General features: G+C 57.0%; 1 protein-coding gene across 12 annotated transcripts in view; it reads left to right on the top strand.

Moving 5' to 3' along the window:
• Positions 1 to 4,780: 4,780 nt before the first annotated feature.
• The window catches only part of PAX6 (paired box 6), a 24,943-nt gene continuing 13,574 nt past the window's right edge, over positions 4,781 to 16,149 (top strand). For 3 of the 12 annotated variants that reach the window (XM_080405872.1, XM_080405860.1, XM_080405859.1), the window contains exons 1-3: positions 4,782 to 4,903; positions 9,004 to 9,116; positions 11,570 to 11,712. In XM_080405872.1, coding sequence (XP_080261998.1) covers positions 11,700 to 11,712 — 13 coding nt within the window. In that variant the 5' untranslated portion in view covers positions 4,782 to 4,903; positions 9,004 to 9,116; positions 11,570 to 11,699. Of the gene's footprint in view, positions 4,904 to 8,983; positions 9,117 to 11,057; positions 11,466 to 11,569; positions 11,713 to 15,110; positions 15,188 to 15,522; positions 15,578 to 16,149 lie in introns of those variants that run through there. The other 9 variants (XM_080405862.1, XM_080405861.1, XM_080405869.1 and 6 more) reach the window with 8 other exon arrangements.

Here is a 16,149-nt window from a genome sequence, read left to right as displayed (position 1 = left end):
CGGACACCGGCCCACATGGCGGGGCGCGCTGCCCGCCTGGGCAACCTGCAGACCCCAGCCCAGACCCGAGGCCCGGTACCACCGTGTGCCCCCCGCAGGGCGCGTCTCCCTCTCCGGCAGGACCGCGCCCTTACCCTGCGGGGACACCCGGGCCACGAGCGGCTGTGAGGAGCCGAGGGACGGCGCCGCCCCCGGGGGAGCGGGGCTGGTGCCGGGCGTGGGTCCCGGTCCCGGCCCTGGCCCCTGCAGGGGGGTCCCTCGGAGGCTGCCTCCCCCCCGCTCCAGGAGGGGCCCCTGCAAACCCGGCGGGCGGCGGGAGCGCGGAGCCCGGCGGCAACAGCGCTGCGCGGGCGCGGAGGAGCGCAGCATCCCGCTGCGCCGCATCCACCCCCGCCGCCAAGTGCCGCCGGGAGCCATAAATCCAAATCAATCTCCTACGGGACGCGCCGCCGCCGAGCGCGTTCCGCAGCCCGGGCCGAGGGGACGGCGATGGTCCGCGGGGAGCCCGGCCCGCCGCGGGGGGATGCGCTACCTGTGCCGGCCCCCCCCAGCGCCGCGGACAAAGGCGTCCGGGAGCGGCCCCGCCGGCTCGCCCCACCGGCCGGCCCCGCTGCCCCGGGGGAGCCGGGCCCGCGGGCAGGGTCGGCGGAGCGGCTCCCGGGGCGGCTGCGGGGCGTCGTCCCCGCGGCCGCGGCTCCGGTGGGCTTCGGCAGCCGGGGCAACCCCGGCGCGCAGCCTCCCACGGCCCTCGACGCCCTCCGTCCCTGCCTGTTTATGTTTTAAGTCCACCCGATCTTATATGTAACAGCAATATATATGTTAATTGAAAACTTCTGAATTTAAAAAGGTTGTGACAAGTTATAATTTGTCTTGTCAATGTCTGGAATCCTTGTTTAGCTCTTTAGTTGTGGCTGCTGTTCGTGCCTGTCAGATAACAGCTTGCCTAACGCGCTGCCTTCCTCTCTTATGGCACGGAAATGACAAATGTGCTGTTTTATCCATACAATTTATTTCATTATTGTTGCCAGCACGAAGCATCACAATCAATCATAAGGAAGTCCAGTTGGCAGGTGTCAATCTTGGTATGTTTTTGTACGTCTCAGTCTATATTTAATCCAATTACAAGGGTCATGGAGTAAGTGCAAATCCCCTTGTTACAACTCACATCTTATTCAAGATTTAAAGTAAAAAGTCAACTTGATCACATGGGCGCTTTGGGGGACCTCCGATACCTTTTGATATGTCGTATCCCCCCGCTCCCAAATTATGCAGAGATAGCGTTTTATTAAAGAGTTATCGCAGGTCGGTTGGGGTTTGGGGATTTTTTTTTTCCCTGAGTGTTTGTGTGCAAATGAAGTATCTTGTTATTTTGCTAAAGAAGAGGGAGGCTTTAATGATGGGAGATCTTTCCGCTCATTGCCCTTTCAAATACAATTGTAGATCGAACTCAGCCTTGTCACGTTGAGGAAAAGTGAATTTCTAACATCCAGGACGTGCCTGTCGACTTTCAGCGAATTGCATCCAATCACCCCCAGGGAATTCAGCTAATGTCTCAGTCTAAACCGGGATGAGGGGAGAAAAACAAATCAAACATTGTCCGGAGTCACGCTTATTATGAAAATGTTTTAAAGGATAGAGAAGGAAAATAATTCAAGACAGCCCAGAATAAAGTTTTAGACAAATTAATAGCATTAGGAGTCATCGGGAGAAAAAAATGGAGTGAGAAAGCCCAGCTACAAAGTTAAGGTATAAAGAAATGATTTATAGCTATACGGTTCTTTTTTAAGCAAGAAGGTTTGTTGGCTTTGAGTTGATTTTTTTTTATATCCTGCTTTTTTTTTATGAGAAAACAAGATGACGGCATTGAAAATAATAGTCTTGTTATACAGTCGGCTACAGCGGGATTCTTCACAAGGGGAAATGTTATCTTTCTGCTAAATTTCTGTCTTTAGGACGCTTCAGTTCACAGAAGTTTCTTGCAGCATCTTAAATTCAACCCCCCAAAAGACACACTCCCGCACGCTAATCCCTCTTGTTACAACAAGTTTCAGGCTCGCCAGGGTCCTCAAAGCGGGGTGCCCCTGTCAGCCTGCTCAACCCGCTCTTGGCGGATGCTCAGGAGAAGGCTGGATGCAACCGTTTACCAGGTTGCAGGAAAGCCTCTCAGGCTGCCATCCCCACAACAGCCGGCAAGCTCCCAGAACTTTATATGGCAACATACGAAAAGCCATTTCAATAATAACTCAGGTATTTTTTATTCGAAGAGATGGAGCTATTCAGTTTCTATCAAACTGCAAGAGCGGCTGAACCGACAGGACGAGAGGATTAAAAAAAAAATAATAATAACAACAAACAAAACCAAAACAGGAGCAAAATTGTATTTCTGCACCAAGGTTTAAACGCAATCCTGGGGGCAAAAGATAAATGTTAGACAAGCAAAGAAACGTGTCGGGGAAATAAAATGAAAGTATTTAAAAACACGTACCTTGGACAAGGGCAAAAAATCCCAGCTAAAATGCTAGTCAAGTGCCTCTTTCCTTGAAAGCCAAAACCACGTTTCTATCGCAATATTTTTCCTGTTCTAGAGAGTTTCCTCTGGGTTTTACCGTTTATTGTAGCCAGTCTTGGACTCTGCAGCCTGTGCAATGCCACAGTAAACAAATTGTTCTGATGTGCTTATTATTATTGCTCAAGTTCTGCTTGGATAGAGAATTAAAGCTCATTATTACAGTGTGTGTTGAGAATTGCTCAATCTATGTGAACACGGGGGTTTGGGGCATCCTCGGGAAAAAAAAAAAAATCATACCACACAACACCAACCCCACAACTTCCTATCGTGGTGTAAATCAAATATGTATAATGCTTATAAATTTGTAACACGTTGCCGTGACCCTACTCCTACCCCCTGCCCTGCGCTGCGGCGCCCGCGCCGAGCCCGGCTCCCCTCCGCGCTGCACCGCAGAGCCGCCTCCCTCCTCTGCGGCCCAGGTGACGGCTGCGGACCCGACGGTGACAGAAGGAAAAAATAACGGGCAGATCGGGGAGTGGGGGCGTCTTTCGCCCCGGGACCGCTCCCTGCCCGAGCCGCCCCGGCGGGGCGCGGGCGCTGTCCGCAAGGCTGCGCGACGGGGGGTGCCCGCTGCGCGCCCTGCCACCCCCGCCTGCGCGCGCCGGGGGGTGACACGGGGCCGCTCCGGGGGCGCCCCCGCGGCGGGGCGGCCCGAGCCAGCGCCCGGCGGGCAGAGCCGGCCCGGCCCGGCCGCCCCCGCAGCGCTTTGCAGCTCTCCCTCCCCACCCCCCCACCCCCCAACCCCCCATCCTTTCCTATTATTTTTCTTTTCTTTTTTTTTTTTTTTTTTTAAAGCCTCTGCGGCGATCTTACAGCCAAATACGGATTCTGCTCCCGGCGCTCCCCCACCTTCCTGCCTCGCTTCCCTCTCTCTTTTTTTTTTTTTTTTAGGAGATAAAAAGGCAAACAGAGAGCGCTCTGGCGCTGGCGAGGGGACTGTTTGCCTGCCTCCGCCGAGGCCTGGCCAAGCAGACTTGGCTTCACGCCTGAGCAGTTTCTGGAGAGCGGCGCGCTGGAGAGCAGGGGAGGCAGCACCTGGCCCTGCTTTAGGAGCCATCTCCTTTTATTGACAGCCAGATAAGCAGGCGGGAGCCGTGGTGTTTCCAACGCTTCCCTGGAGGACTCTGCCGGGTTGCAGGGAGCCGCAAGCCCCTTAATGGCAGCGGCTCCAAACGCGCCGCGAAACCCCTTCCTGGCAGCGCCGCCCGGCCCCCGCCGCCGGGGCCGCCCCCCCCGGGGCCGTCGCTACCTGCCAAAGCGCGGGACTTACGCGGGGCCGCGTGAGGGGAAAGGGTCACCTGGGGTGGCAGCTCCAGGCCCCCCGCCCCGCAAAGCCAGAGCAGGGGCCGTGCTGGCAGCCTCCCCCAGTACCCCGCAAAGCCCTCTCTGCCCCCCGTCAAAGCCTGTTCTGAAGTTGCTGGCAGCCCCCGCCCCAGCCCAGGCAGGCGGCAGGTTCATGAAACATTTAAGTGCAGTTCAATAAAACTATCGGTTGGCGCGGGGGGGGGGGAGGGCTCTTCGCTGATAAATTATTTACCCTGACAAGTGTGTGCAAATAACGGCCTCCCCCCCGCCCGCTCTAATGGGAGGGGGTGCGGATGGGGAGAGCAGGGAGCCGGGGCACCCGCAGGGGTTGTGGCGGGGCAGCCCACGCGTGTCCGGGGCGCACCGCGTCCTGCCCTCTCTGTTTCTCGCAAGGGCCAGCACCCCGTTCCGCCAGGAGCGCTGCGGGTGGGCTGGGGCGGCCACCGCGCTTCCGAGGAGCCGCAGGGCTGGGCCGGGTTGTGGGGGCTTCTGTCTACCCACGCACGGCTGTCCTCGCTCGGAGGAGGCTCCGCAGGGCACGAAGCCAAACCTCAGCCTACACCTTGGCCCGGGAGGCCGGGGACGGGCCCGGCTGCGGGCACCGCTGCGGCTGGGGCGAGCCGTCGGGCCGCAGCCCCCGATTGCCGGCAGAGCAGCGGGAGGAGCCCCCGGGGCAGCCCCGACCCGCGGCCCGGCCCCGGAGCGCAGCCCGGGTGGAGCCGTGCCGGGCCGTGCCCGCCGTCGGGGCGGGCGGTGTCCAGGCTCGCGCCGGCCGCGCTCGTGTCGCCTAAAATGTCTCATTAGCTAACGACTGTCCGCCGTGACGTCACCGGGGCGGCCCAGCCAATGGGGGAGGCGCTGGCGTGGATATTAAGGGAAAGTTAGTGCAAAGGCAGCACCCCTCTTTTGCCGTCATTGACATTTAAACTGTGTGGCAGGTTCTTGCGTGGAAATTGGCGACCAGAGCCGCCAGGTGCCTCCTCCCGGCCGTGGGACCGCCGCGCCCCGGCCCTCCGCGCCCGCTGACAGGTAACGGCGCCGCACGCCCCCCGAGCCCCCGACCGCTCGCTGCCGCTCCCTGCCGCCCCCCCGACGGGAGGGGCCGGACACCCCGACCCCAGGTACCCCCACCCCGTGGGGGCAAGGCGAGGGGAGCGGGCTGCAGCCCCGCACAACAGGTGGGGGGGGGGGGCGCGGAGGGAGGGAGCAGTTCCGGCCGCTGCCCACCCGTCGGAGGGGGCGGCGGGGGCAGCCAGTGGTGCGAGCCGCTTCCCAAACTTCCCTCTCTGCGCGGGCGATGCGGCCCCCTCCGCTCCCGTACCCCCCACCCCGTGACCCGGGCCCCCTCCCGCGCCGGTACCCATCCCAGGTGGCGGGGGCAGCCGCAGGTTACCGCGCCCGTCGGGGGGGGCCGCTCCCTGCCCCCCCGGGCCCTGGAAGCGCCGGCTGCCGGCTCGGGCCCCGGCCCCGCGGGTTGCCTGGACGGGGCGGGAGCGGGGCACGGCGGGTCGGGCGCGGCAGGCCCGCACGCCCCCGCGGAGGGGCGCGGAAAGGCGGGCTGGCGGCGGGGAGGCGGGTTGTCGTCGGGGGCCGCGTCCCGGCCGCTCTTCTCTTGGTACGGCCGGGGACTCGCCGGTCGCCGCGAAGGCTCGGTCGCCCCGCTCGGGCTGGGGAAGGTCCGGTAGCCGAGAAGCCACTGCCTCTCGGCCCCGAAACTCAAGCTCTCCCCTCCAGCGCTGGGTGCCTCTGCTAAATGAGGGCGTCCGTGGGAGAGAGGGATCCCCCTGGAAAGGTCGCTCTTCCTCCGAAATAGCACGAAACAAAATAACAGCGTAAAATCTAAAACACCGCTCACCTGTCCTCGAGCATCTCCAAATACTCCTGACGGTGCGTTAGCAGGAACGCTCCCCGTGATGCTTCGCTAAAATATAACGGTAAATGGACATTCTCCTTCAGTAATAAATCAAACACCATCTATCTCAGATCCTCCTCCCTAATTAGAGATGTTTATTGGAGATGGTGTTTATCCAGCTGTCATGCCGAGAAAAAGCTGTGACATAATTACCTCTGACCAGATAGTCTTTTATATGCATATCTCGCTGACATATAAAGCAATCGGTTTGCATTAAAAATGACAAGATCAAATGTTGATTTTAGTCGATATAATAATATTTCTGGTCATTAAATTAATTAAAATGCAACTTTCAGGCTCTCCAAATTACGAATCCTGCGATTTAAACCTTTTTTCTTTTTAGGAATTAAATGAGCGGCTCCACCAAAAGGATGGGCAGCGGGAAACGTACCCTGCAAACTTGCCGCGATAAATCAAATATGCCAGCTAAAAGAAAAAGAGCCCTCGACCCCTCAGCTTAATAATGCAGCTGACGTGAAGCCGAGGAGTTTCTCTATCGGTTCCTCGTGGTTTGCCAAATTTAGGTTTTGCTGCTAATTCGAGAGGCCAGGAGAGCCCCAGGTGGGGCAGAGGCGAGAGCGGGACACACACCCCCCAACACCCCCCCAACACCACCCCACTCTATCCCCCACCCCCCCGCTTTAACTGCGTTATTTTGAGCCCGCACCTCGGTGCCGGTGCCTTTGGTTTCGTGGCGCTAGCAGCGCCTGCGGAACCATCTGCGCGGGGCTGCGAGCGAGCCCTGATAAGCCCCGAATTACTCTGTAATTGAAAATATATTTTTGGGAAAGGCTGGTTTTACAAATATCAGGGGTGTAGGCTTTTGATCCTTTCTGCTGCCTGTGTTCTCCAGTTGCTAATAAAACTCGCATTGAGCTCCTTAGTGGCTTGATTAACAGGCAGATTAACTGTTACTGGGGTTTTGAACAGCTTGTCCCAATCAATAGCATTTAAAAAGCCCGTCAGGATGCGCTAAGCTTCCACCACCATCACCCCCCTTCTTTTCTGAAGGCTTTTCGAGCGGGGCCGGTGGCTTGACACATTTCACACACACACACACACATACATATATATATATATATATATATATATATATATATATATATATATATATATATAAAATCAAAGGCTTTCTCGTACAGAAAGATTTATATTCGCCTTCCAGTTTCAGAGCGACTTCGGCAGGGTCCAGAAAGCCTTTTTTTATCCTGCCACACAAAGCTGTGCCTTATGCAAAAGGCCAACATAAAAGAGGTTAAATCGATTCCAAACTTTCTGCAGATTGTTTATAAACTAGAAAAGCTCCACTTAACTCAGTGTCCTGTGCATTATAGGTTTCAAACACTGTCTCTACATATACAAATAGGCATTAAGTGTCCTGAAGGCAAAAGCATTGTAGTCTAAGACGTCAGGATTTGTGTATCTCTTCAGTTTTAGACCGAACTGGACAAGAGGACTTTAAGCATTTTTATGGGTATTAAAAAAGGTAGTTTGCAGCCCAGATATTAATACAACGAGACGATACTGGAGTCTCTAACTCAGCACTTTCTGCTTTCAGCACCTAACAAAATACGAAAGGGAAGCAAAAGCTGCTGTTTAACACAAATCAATACCCAGACACGAGATCATGTAAAAAAGTGAAAATTATTTTAATCAGGAAAAACAAACAAACAAAAAGCCTTGCCATATATAATAGTTACTTACCTTTTTTTTTTTTTTTACTTTTTTTTAAATTATTATTATGCCCATTTCTTTTTTCTTATTGTTTGGAATAGTTAAAAAAAAAAGGCGGGGGGGGGGGGGAAGAGAAAAAACAGATGCAGAAAAATGCTAGTTACAATAATCCTGTGCGGATTTTAAAGTAGCAATCTTCAAAGGGTGCCTAGGTCCATGCCGAGAGCCAGGGCCGGGGCCGCGGGGTCCCACGGCGCAGCTTGGGCGGGCGCGGGTGCCGCCGGCGCAGCTCTCAGCCGTCGGGGGGGCGGTCTGCGCGGGCAGGAGGGCAGGGCTTTGGGGAGAGGGGAACGCCGAGCACCTCACGGCGCTGCTGCTCCTCTCGCCTAATTAAAAAGGCGAGCGGAGCAGTTTTAAAAGTCGAAAAATCACTTTCCTAAAAAAACCCCAACAAACAGTCAAACAAACAAAAAAAAACCCACCAGAAAAAAAATAGAGGAAAAAGGAAAAACAGGCCGAGAGGGCCGGGAGGGCGGCAGCCTGCTCGGAAGGGCGAGCGGCGGCTGGAAAGCTGCTAGGAAAAAAAAAAAAAAAAAAAGGAAAAGAAAAGCCAGCGCTTCCCTCGGAGGTATCCAGGCACGGCAGCCCCGGCAGGTCCCGCTTCCCCGTCGGGCACCGCCGCCGCGGAAGGCTGGGGCTGGGGGCCGGGGGCCAGGGGGCGGCAGCCAGGGCCGGCCGGGCTGCCCGGTCCTCCGCGGGGCGGCCGAGGGGCAACCGGGCCAGGGGCTGGTCCCGCACAGCCCCTCCGCGCCCGCCACCGCGGGCGGAGGTAAAATGGCGGCGCGGAGCCGGGCCGGACCTCGCGGGGCTCGGCGGCGGGACAGACCCAGCTCGGCGGGACGCGACGGGGCGGGCGGCCCCGCACGGCCCCGCGCACGGGCGCGCGCGCCCACCCTGCGCGCGCCCACGCGCGGCCCCGGCGGCCCGCCCCGCTGTTCTTTCTTCCTCTCAACTTTCGCTCGGGGCTCCCGCTCCACCGCCCCCCCCCCCCCCCGCCGTGACGTCACCGCCTTCACCCCTGCCCTCCCCTTCCCTCCCTGCCCGGGTATTTTTTTTTCGGCTGGGGGGGGCGGTAAAAGTTTTTTTTGGGGGGGAGGGAACACAAAGCCCGCTGCGCCCGAGGGGAAAATAGCAACAAGATTACGGCTGCTTTATTCTGGCGAGGAGGCGTAAGAAGGTGCTAATCCAAGGGGTGGCTAATTGAGAGCTTGTAAAAATGATATTTGCCTGCAATTTCGGACAAAGTGGTTTCTGTCTTTTCTCCCTTTAACGCCCCGTGAATGAGAGTTAAAAAATAAATCGCTCATTTGCTAGAGAGGGAGTGCAACGGGAAAAAAATCAGGAGGAGAAAAAAAAAAAATAAAACCCACGGTCACGACCGACTCCAGCAAAAGGACTAGATCCCAACTTTTAAAGTCCCGTTGGAGCCTCCGAGATCGATCGTGCGAGCTGACAAACCGCAGCCTCTCTCTCTCGCCTGCAGGATGCGTGCGGCGGGGCGGCCGGCCCTGGCCAGCGGCAAGTAGGAGCGCAGGCGGGCTGCGGCGCGGGACGGCTGGTCGCCACCCGCCGCGGGGGCTGGCCAGCGGGACACTGGTGCGTATTTTCCCTTGGCCCTTCTTTTCGGTTCTCTTTTGTCGCTCTGAAAGATCTGGGCGCCCCCGAAGTGATGTTTGGCGGCGGGGAGGGTGACTTGGCGGCTGCCTGTACTTTGGGAAGTTTTGGAGAGGAGGAGATGAGGGAGCGCGGGGAAAGGGGGGGCTGCCGGGGGGAGGGGGCTGCTGGCCGAGCCCCCAGCTGTGGCAGAGCTCCCTTGGGGTGCCCCACGGCCGGGGTGTCCCCCCTCTGCCCTGCCTTACCTTCCGGGGAGGTCCCATCACACCCCAATGCTCCCGTACGTCCATGGCGATATTCGGCTCCGTTTCTGTAAATATGCATGACTCGGGGAAGGAAAAAATACCCCAAAAAACCCAAACCCGCAGGTCGGCTCAGGCCTGGCCAGGGCGGGGGGGGCGGCCCCAGTCCCGGGCTGCGGCAGGTGGGGCGGCCGGTCCTGGGGCAGCAGCGCCGGGCTCTCGCCGCCCGCAACCACCGCCGATGGGCCTGGCTCGGCCGGTGCCGGCCTCGGGGGAGGGCCGGGGGGAGCCTGCCCGCCACGGCCCCTGACCCCCGGGAGCTGCCCACCGGGCCGGAGCGGGGCGCCCACCGCCGCACCCCGGCGTCGGGGCAAGGGAGCCGCGGCGGAGGGGTAGGCAGCGGCCTCCGGAGAGCCCATTTTGTGCCATTGGGAAGCTGCGGCAGCTTCTCGGCGGGACCGGGGATGACAGTGCATGACGGCCGGGCAGCCCATTATCCTGCTCCCATTGAGGCGCCCTTTCACTCACATGCAAACTCCTTGGCAGAGTCGTTTGTCTCCTCATTGTACTTTATTTAAGAATGCAATGGTTGTCAGGGCTCTTATTCAATTTCAAGATACTTTATTGATGAGCTTTGACTTTTAGCACTTTTCACATGTCAAGAGAAGTCAAGTGTATGCGGCTACGACTTCATTTTATGCTTTGCGCGTTCATACTCTCCACTTTCCGCGGTGGCTCTTGGAATTTCTTTTTCCTGTCTCTTCTCCCTCTTCCCTTTCTTTTCCTCGAGCCTTTTTTTTTTTTTTTTTTTTTTTTTTTTCTTTCCCCTGTGCAGACCCCCCCTCCCCTCTCCCCCGGACCACTCGCCATAACCGATTGGGACACCCTGAGCTCGGACTGGTGCTCCCAGTGTAACCTTAAATGCATGCGCTGAGGGGTTGCTTTAGAGTTTACTGAGGTGTGTCTTAATAGTCCGGCATTCAACAAATGTACTTGTGGTGTGTGGTCAGAGCAGCAAAGTCATTTACTTACTTTCCCCCTTGAGTTTCTGGCAGCCAGTGAAGGGGGTCCCTTTGCGAAAGGCGGGGGGGGATGGGGGGGAAGCCCCTTCAGCCGTCGAGCACAAAGCGGCGGCACTGCCCAGCGCCCGCCGCAGCCTGCCGGGCCCCCCCGCCTCCATGTGTCTTAAAAAAAAGAAAAAAAAAAAACCGACAACAACACGGAAAAAAAAAAAAAGCCCAAACCAGCCCTGCAGCCCTTAGTCAACAAATGGCACGTGGGAGAAGTTTGTGTGAGTGTTTGGTAAAGGACTCTTCAGGGCCTTTCACAAGAGCCCTCAATGCACAAAGTAAATGGTGTATTTGCTCTGCTCTTTGCCGGCCGGGCAGCGTCTCCCGCTCCCCGGCGCTGGAGCGGGGAAGGGGGGCTGCCGGCCTGGGGACCCCGGCCCTCACAAAGCGCCTGTCTCCCAAATATTTATGTCTTTACCATTTGAATGTTATTTTCCCCTTATCTCCATTGTCGGACCGGAGCGAACTGTTTAAATGCAAATTGACCTCCCCCCCCGCCCTTTCCCCGCCGCAGCCCCCCCCTCCCCCCCCCGCCCGGCCCCCTCCCCCATCCCGACCTGAGAACGCGCCGGTCCCCGGCTCGGCGGCGGCGCGGGGGGAGGCCGGGCGCGGTGGCGGCGGCGGCGGAGCGCGGGGCCGGGGCGGGCGCGGAGCCGGAGCGCGGAGCCGGGAGCCGGGCCCAGCGCATTCATATTCAAACGGCTGGGCCAATTGAGCCGGGCCGGGCGGCGGGCGGCCAATCGGCGGCGGGGAGGCGCTGGCGGCGCTTTGCATACGGCAATATTTCGTGTGGGAGCGAGCGGAGCATTTGCATGTTGTGGAGTGATTAGTGGGTTTGAACGGCGGCCCCGGCTCGGCCGCATTTCCCGCTCTGGTTCAGGCGCAGGGAGGAAGTGTTTTGCTGGAAGATGATGACAGAGGTCAGGCTTTGCTAATGGGCCAGTGAAGAGCAGTGGAGGCGAGGCAGAGACCAAGGCACACATACATTAATACACTTGAACCATCACCAATCAGCATAGGTGTGCTCTGTCTCTCTCTCCCCACTTCACTCACACATTCTTTTATCTCTCGCTCTCCAGTCACTGACAGCCCATTTTATTGTCAATCTCTGTCTCCTTCCCAGGAATTCAAGATCATACAACCAGCAGCTTCAGTGGAGAAAAACTATTTTGCTGGCAACTCTTTTTAAAGCACCATCATTTCAAATCAGTGCGCTCTTAAACTATTGACAGGAGCTTTGACAACAAGACAGGATGCCTCATAAAGGTGAGTGCTCATTTCTTGTCCCAACTTCTCCCTCCTTGCATTTTAATATTTAGGCAGGGCTCGCTCTCTCCCCTCCTCTCTCTCTCTCTCACTCTCTCTCTCTCATATTCCCATTTGCATTCCGGAGAGCTTCCCAGGGAACTTTCCAGCCCAGGAGCTCACAAACTTTCTGCCTTTCACATGAGCCCGTGTCCTCTGGAAAAGCTAAAGCATCTGACTCGGAAACCACTGCCAACACCAGCAGCAGTAATTCCCACGCAGCGTTGGCTGGGCAGGGAGACCACAAGCGCCGGTGCCCGTGCTGCCGGTGCTGCCGGTAGCCCAGCTCGCCGGGGCGGCGGGACCCAACGCGGGCTCCGGCCCCACGCCACGCCGCGTGGGAGGGAGGGGAGCGGCGCCTCGCTACCCCGGGGCGGGGGCGGGGGGGGCGTCCGCGGCTTCTGCTTTGTGCTCCCGCGGTGTCGGTTAGCCGAGGATCACCCGTGGTGGGGGGGGAAAAAGAGGGAGCGAGTAGCCGAGAGAGTTGCGTGTGGGAGTGTGTGTGGGAATTAAAAAAATACAGTCACATCCTAGGCCAAGTCAGCTCCCAGGCGCGGTACAGGCGGGGAGCTGAGCGGAGCTGAAGGGCTGTCAGCTTTAATCAGCCACCCGGGGATCCTCCCAACTTGTCCCTAGTGCCGGCAACTTTCCCAGCTCCGGCGCGGGAGAAGCGCCGGGGGCGCGGAGCCGCCCGCACCGCGCAGCGCGGGCCCCGCCGGGCGCCCCGCACCGCCCTGTTCCTCCGCCGCGCCGGGCGCGCCCCGCTCCCCGCTCGGGCAGCTCTTTTCCTGCCTTTTTAAATCGAGATGCTGCAAAAAATTTTTTTTTTCTTTAAAAAAGAACTAACCTCGCTTATTTTTGCAAGAGCCACTTCATCACCCCTTTGATCCCCCAGCCCTGCGATGCCCCCACTATAGCAAAGCCTTTTTTTTTTTTTTTTAAGAAGTTGCAAACTCTTCGCTGTAGGGAAGGAAAAAAAAAAAAAGATTTACTCATTTGCTCCTGGGAAGCACAACAATAAACTTGATTCCTTTTTCCCTCGCAAGTGCAATTGGAAAAAAAAAATCTGGATTTGAATTTAACCTTGTAACGCTTTGCACGGAGGTGTTACATGGACGCGCAGGGCAGGAATAATTTCTGGAAAGTTTAAAAACAAACTTTCTCGAATGATTAAATGTACCTGGCAGAGGCCGTTTTGGAAAAAGACAGCAACGTCCTAGAGACGAAAAGTGACTGCATCTTCTCCATTTTAGGGACATAAAATAATAAAAGTGGCCCTTGACAATAAATGTTTATAGCTGCTGACCTTTTCCAACGCCTAATAGTGAACCGATTCGTTTTTATCTTTCTCTCATTTGCCCCGAGAATGCGAAAGTTTGTCATCTTAATGTCTAATTGCGGTTTCACCGGGAGAGGGTGGGGGAAGCTATCCGCCGTCAGATGATAGCAAAATTTCGAGATTAAAAACCGACTGGCAGCTTAGGCCGGGCCTATTAGGACAAACATTCCCCTCCCGGCTGGGGAGCCGTGCGGGTCCGCAGGTCCCTGCGGGGAGCAGCGGGTGCGGGTTACAGCAGGAGAAGGGCGAGTTTGCGATCGTGTGGCTGCGGGGCCGGCGGGGGCGGCCGGGCCGGGCCGGGCTGGGCCGGGGGGTGGTGGAGAGCAGCCCAGCAGCCCCCTCGCTTCCCCTCACCTTGCTGCAGCACTCGCCTGCCCTCGCCCTCTATTGTAAAATGCTTTCGGCTGTGTTTAGGGTTTGCTTTGCTTTTGTTTCATGGCTTTCCCCCCCTCCTTTTCTCCCTCTCTTTTTTTTTTTTTTTTTTTTTTCCATCCCCCCCTTTCTTTTAAATCCACTCATTCTCATTTCTGAGGTCCGTGTTGGCAGAGCTGAGGGCTGGAATTGTAATGGTGGCTTGCTGGATGGCTTCTTTAACCCCGTAGGCCCCACGTTTACGAGTTGTGCGTGAAATATGTGAGGAAATTGTGTCTGGAGAAGTGGGTTTCCCTTTCGGTGTGTGTCTATGCAGACGTGTTCGGTGTATTAAAGGGATGGCTTCACGTTCAGCTCAGCTGAAGGAGATATCGCCACGTCTCCATTGAAGTACAGTGTAGCTTGCTCTGTTACTAATCAGGTAGCTCTCCAAAGAGCAGTAAATATTTACCAGCTAAAGTCTTCATGCTGCGAGAAAGTACTTGTTTGATGTTTATTTTTATGGATTTAAGATTACTAAAAGCTACTTAATAAATTATACCGTGGCTAGTCCTGAATGGGGAAACGTGCCTCTTTGAATTCTCCATCATATGCAGGAAGAGTAAAATTAATATTCATTATAGGCGCAAAAGAAAGAGAATGAGTATTTTTAGGCGAAAAAAAAGGGAGAGAAAATGAAGGCTGCGACTATTTCATTATTTTACCTCCTTTTTTTTAGCAACCCCCTTGAATGGGCTCTTTATTGTAATTGTCCCTCCCCAATTGAGCACCCCACTGAGCTGTTGTATCTTTTTACAACCCCTAACAACTCGCACCAGTAACACAATTACCGCCAGATATTTATAACGAGAAATTACTTTTCCATTTTCACCCGCGACGATTTCAAATAAATACATGGGGACGCATAAATAAATAAATAAGTGGCCCGGGGGGGGGGGGAGGAGGGAGGGAAGGTGGCGAGAGGAGGAGAGAGGGAGCAGGGGAAAGAGGGAGGGAGCGGGGGGGGGGGGGGGGGGGGAAGAGGGGGGGGGGGAGAGAAAAAGGCGCTGGGGACTGTCCAGGCGCTGGGTCAAGGCAGGCACTAATGAAGGGAGAAGGGGCTTGTTTCTCTGCTCTTTGTAAGTTGGAGGGTTGTTGGTCCGTTGAGTTGGGAAGCTGCGCGGCCGGTTAAGGAGCCTGGGTTTCTGCACTCGGGGTTTGGGTAGAGGAGCAGAATGGAGGCCATTGTTCGCTTTCTGTAGGCTTTGTTTAACAGTTCTCACCCCCTCCTGTTCTTACTTTTTAAAGCAGTGAGGCGAGGTAGACAGCGTGTGTCACAGTACAGTGAAAAAGGGGAAGATCTAAAGACCAAAAAAGAAGTTAATCACAAGACGGGGAGTTTGGGGGAGAAAAAGTTGCTAGTGCCGCGGGGAAAGGGCGGGGGGAAAAAAATAACTCGAGAAAATACCCGGAGGTAAAAATGGAGCCCCGCTCCCAGCAGGCAGGACAGCCGGCCGAGCACACACACACAGACCCCCCCCGCCTCCGCCGGTGCCCGCGCAGCCCCCGCGCAGCGCCGCCCGCCCCGCTCTGCTCCGCGCCCCGCACAGCACACACCTTCCCGGCGTCGCTCCGCACTTTTTAATGTACTTCTTCTGCTTTGTCCTAGAGGGAAGACTTTAACTAGTGACACGCAGATGTGCGAGTCCCTAAATTGTATGAGAGGACAGTCCACCCCGCTTTCAGGCAAGTTTAAAAACATGACTTCGGACTCTCTTTGTGATTGTTGTCACTCCACTTAATACACCACCTCAGCGAAGGGCACTAACGACGAGGCAATACGCCACCTGCATGCAATTAAAACGAGAAACCACTTGGCGGGTTGCTTTTCTTAATTTTTTTCGCGTGTTAGGGATGCATATGTACATTTTTTGCCCTGAGGTATTAAAGCCCCCAAATCCTTAAGCTAATCGGGGGAAGACGCCTAAGGATAACAAAGTAAGCCTGTGAGATATTAGCCTCTCTGCAGCTTAACCGTGTGCACTACCTCCCCTGATTAACGCCTATTTTATCACTGATAGACTGCTATAGGCGAGCCCCGTGGGATACTGCTCTATCAGCCCAACATGCAGAACAGTAAGTGACTCCGCGCCCCTTCGCGGCCGCGGAGGGCAGGCGGGGGCGGCCGCGGGCGCGCAGGAGCGGGCAGGCAGCCTGGGGCCGAGGGCCCGCTCCGGAGCGGGGGGGGGTGGGGTGGGGGGGCGGCTCCGCCGGGCGCGGTGGCCCCTGCGCGGCCGGGAGCGCCGCCCGCCCCGTCGAGGCGCGGGTCCCGTCGGGGGCGGCGTGGACGGGGTCGGGAGGGCTGTCATGGCTGCGGGGCCGACGGGGCTCGCCTGGTGCGTGGCCCAGGCCCTGCCGTGTGTCCTCCCTGCTCCGCAGAGGGAGCTGGGCAGGGAGCAGCCGCTCCGCGCTAGGTGCAGTTCCCCGCCACCTCCTGGGTTTATTTGCTTCCCGGTGCTGCTGATGTATTTTGTGGATTATTAATATTTTTTGGCCTTTTTGTTGTTGTTATTGCTGATGTCGTTTAAGACCTGGCCGAGGGGCCTGCGCGGCTTTCGGAGGGGAAGGCACTCGCCCAACCCGGGAGCGCAGGGGAGCGGGGTCGGGCGCGGTGGCCGGCGAGGAGCGGCCTCTCCCTGCAGTCCGGC

Source organism: Falco punctatus, assembly GCF_963210335.1.
Source record: "Falco punctatus genome assembly, chromosome: 10".
NCBI classification, from domain to species: domain Eukaryota; kingdom Metazoa; phylum Chordata; class Aves; order Falconiformes; family Falconidae; genus Falco; species Falco punctatus.
The sequence above is the reverse complement of the archived record's forward strand: the minus strand, read 5'-3'. Positions and strand labels throughout refer to the sequence as shown.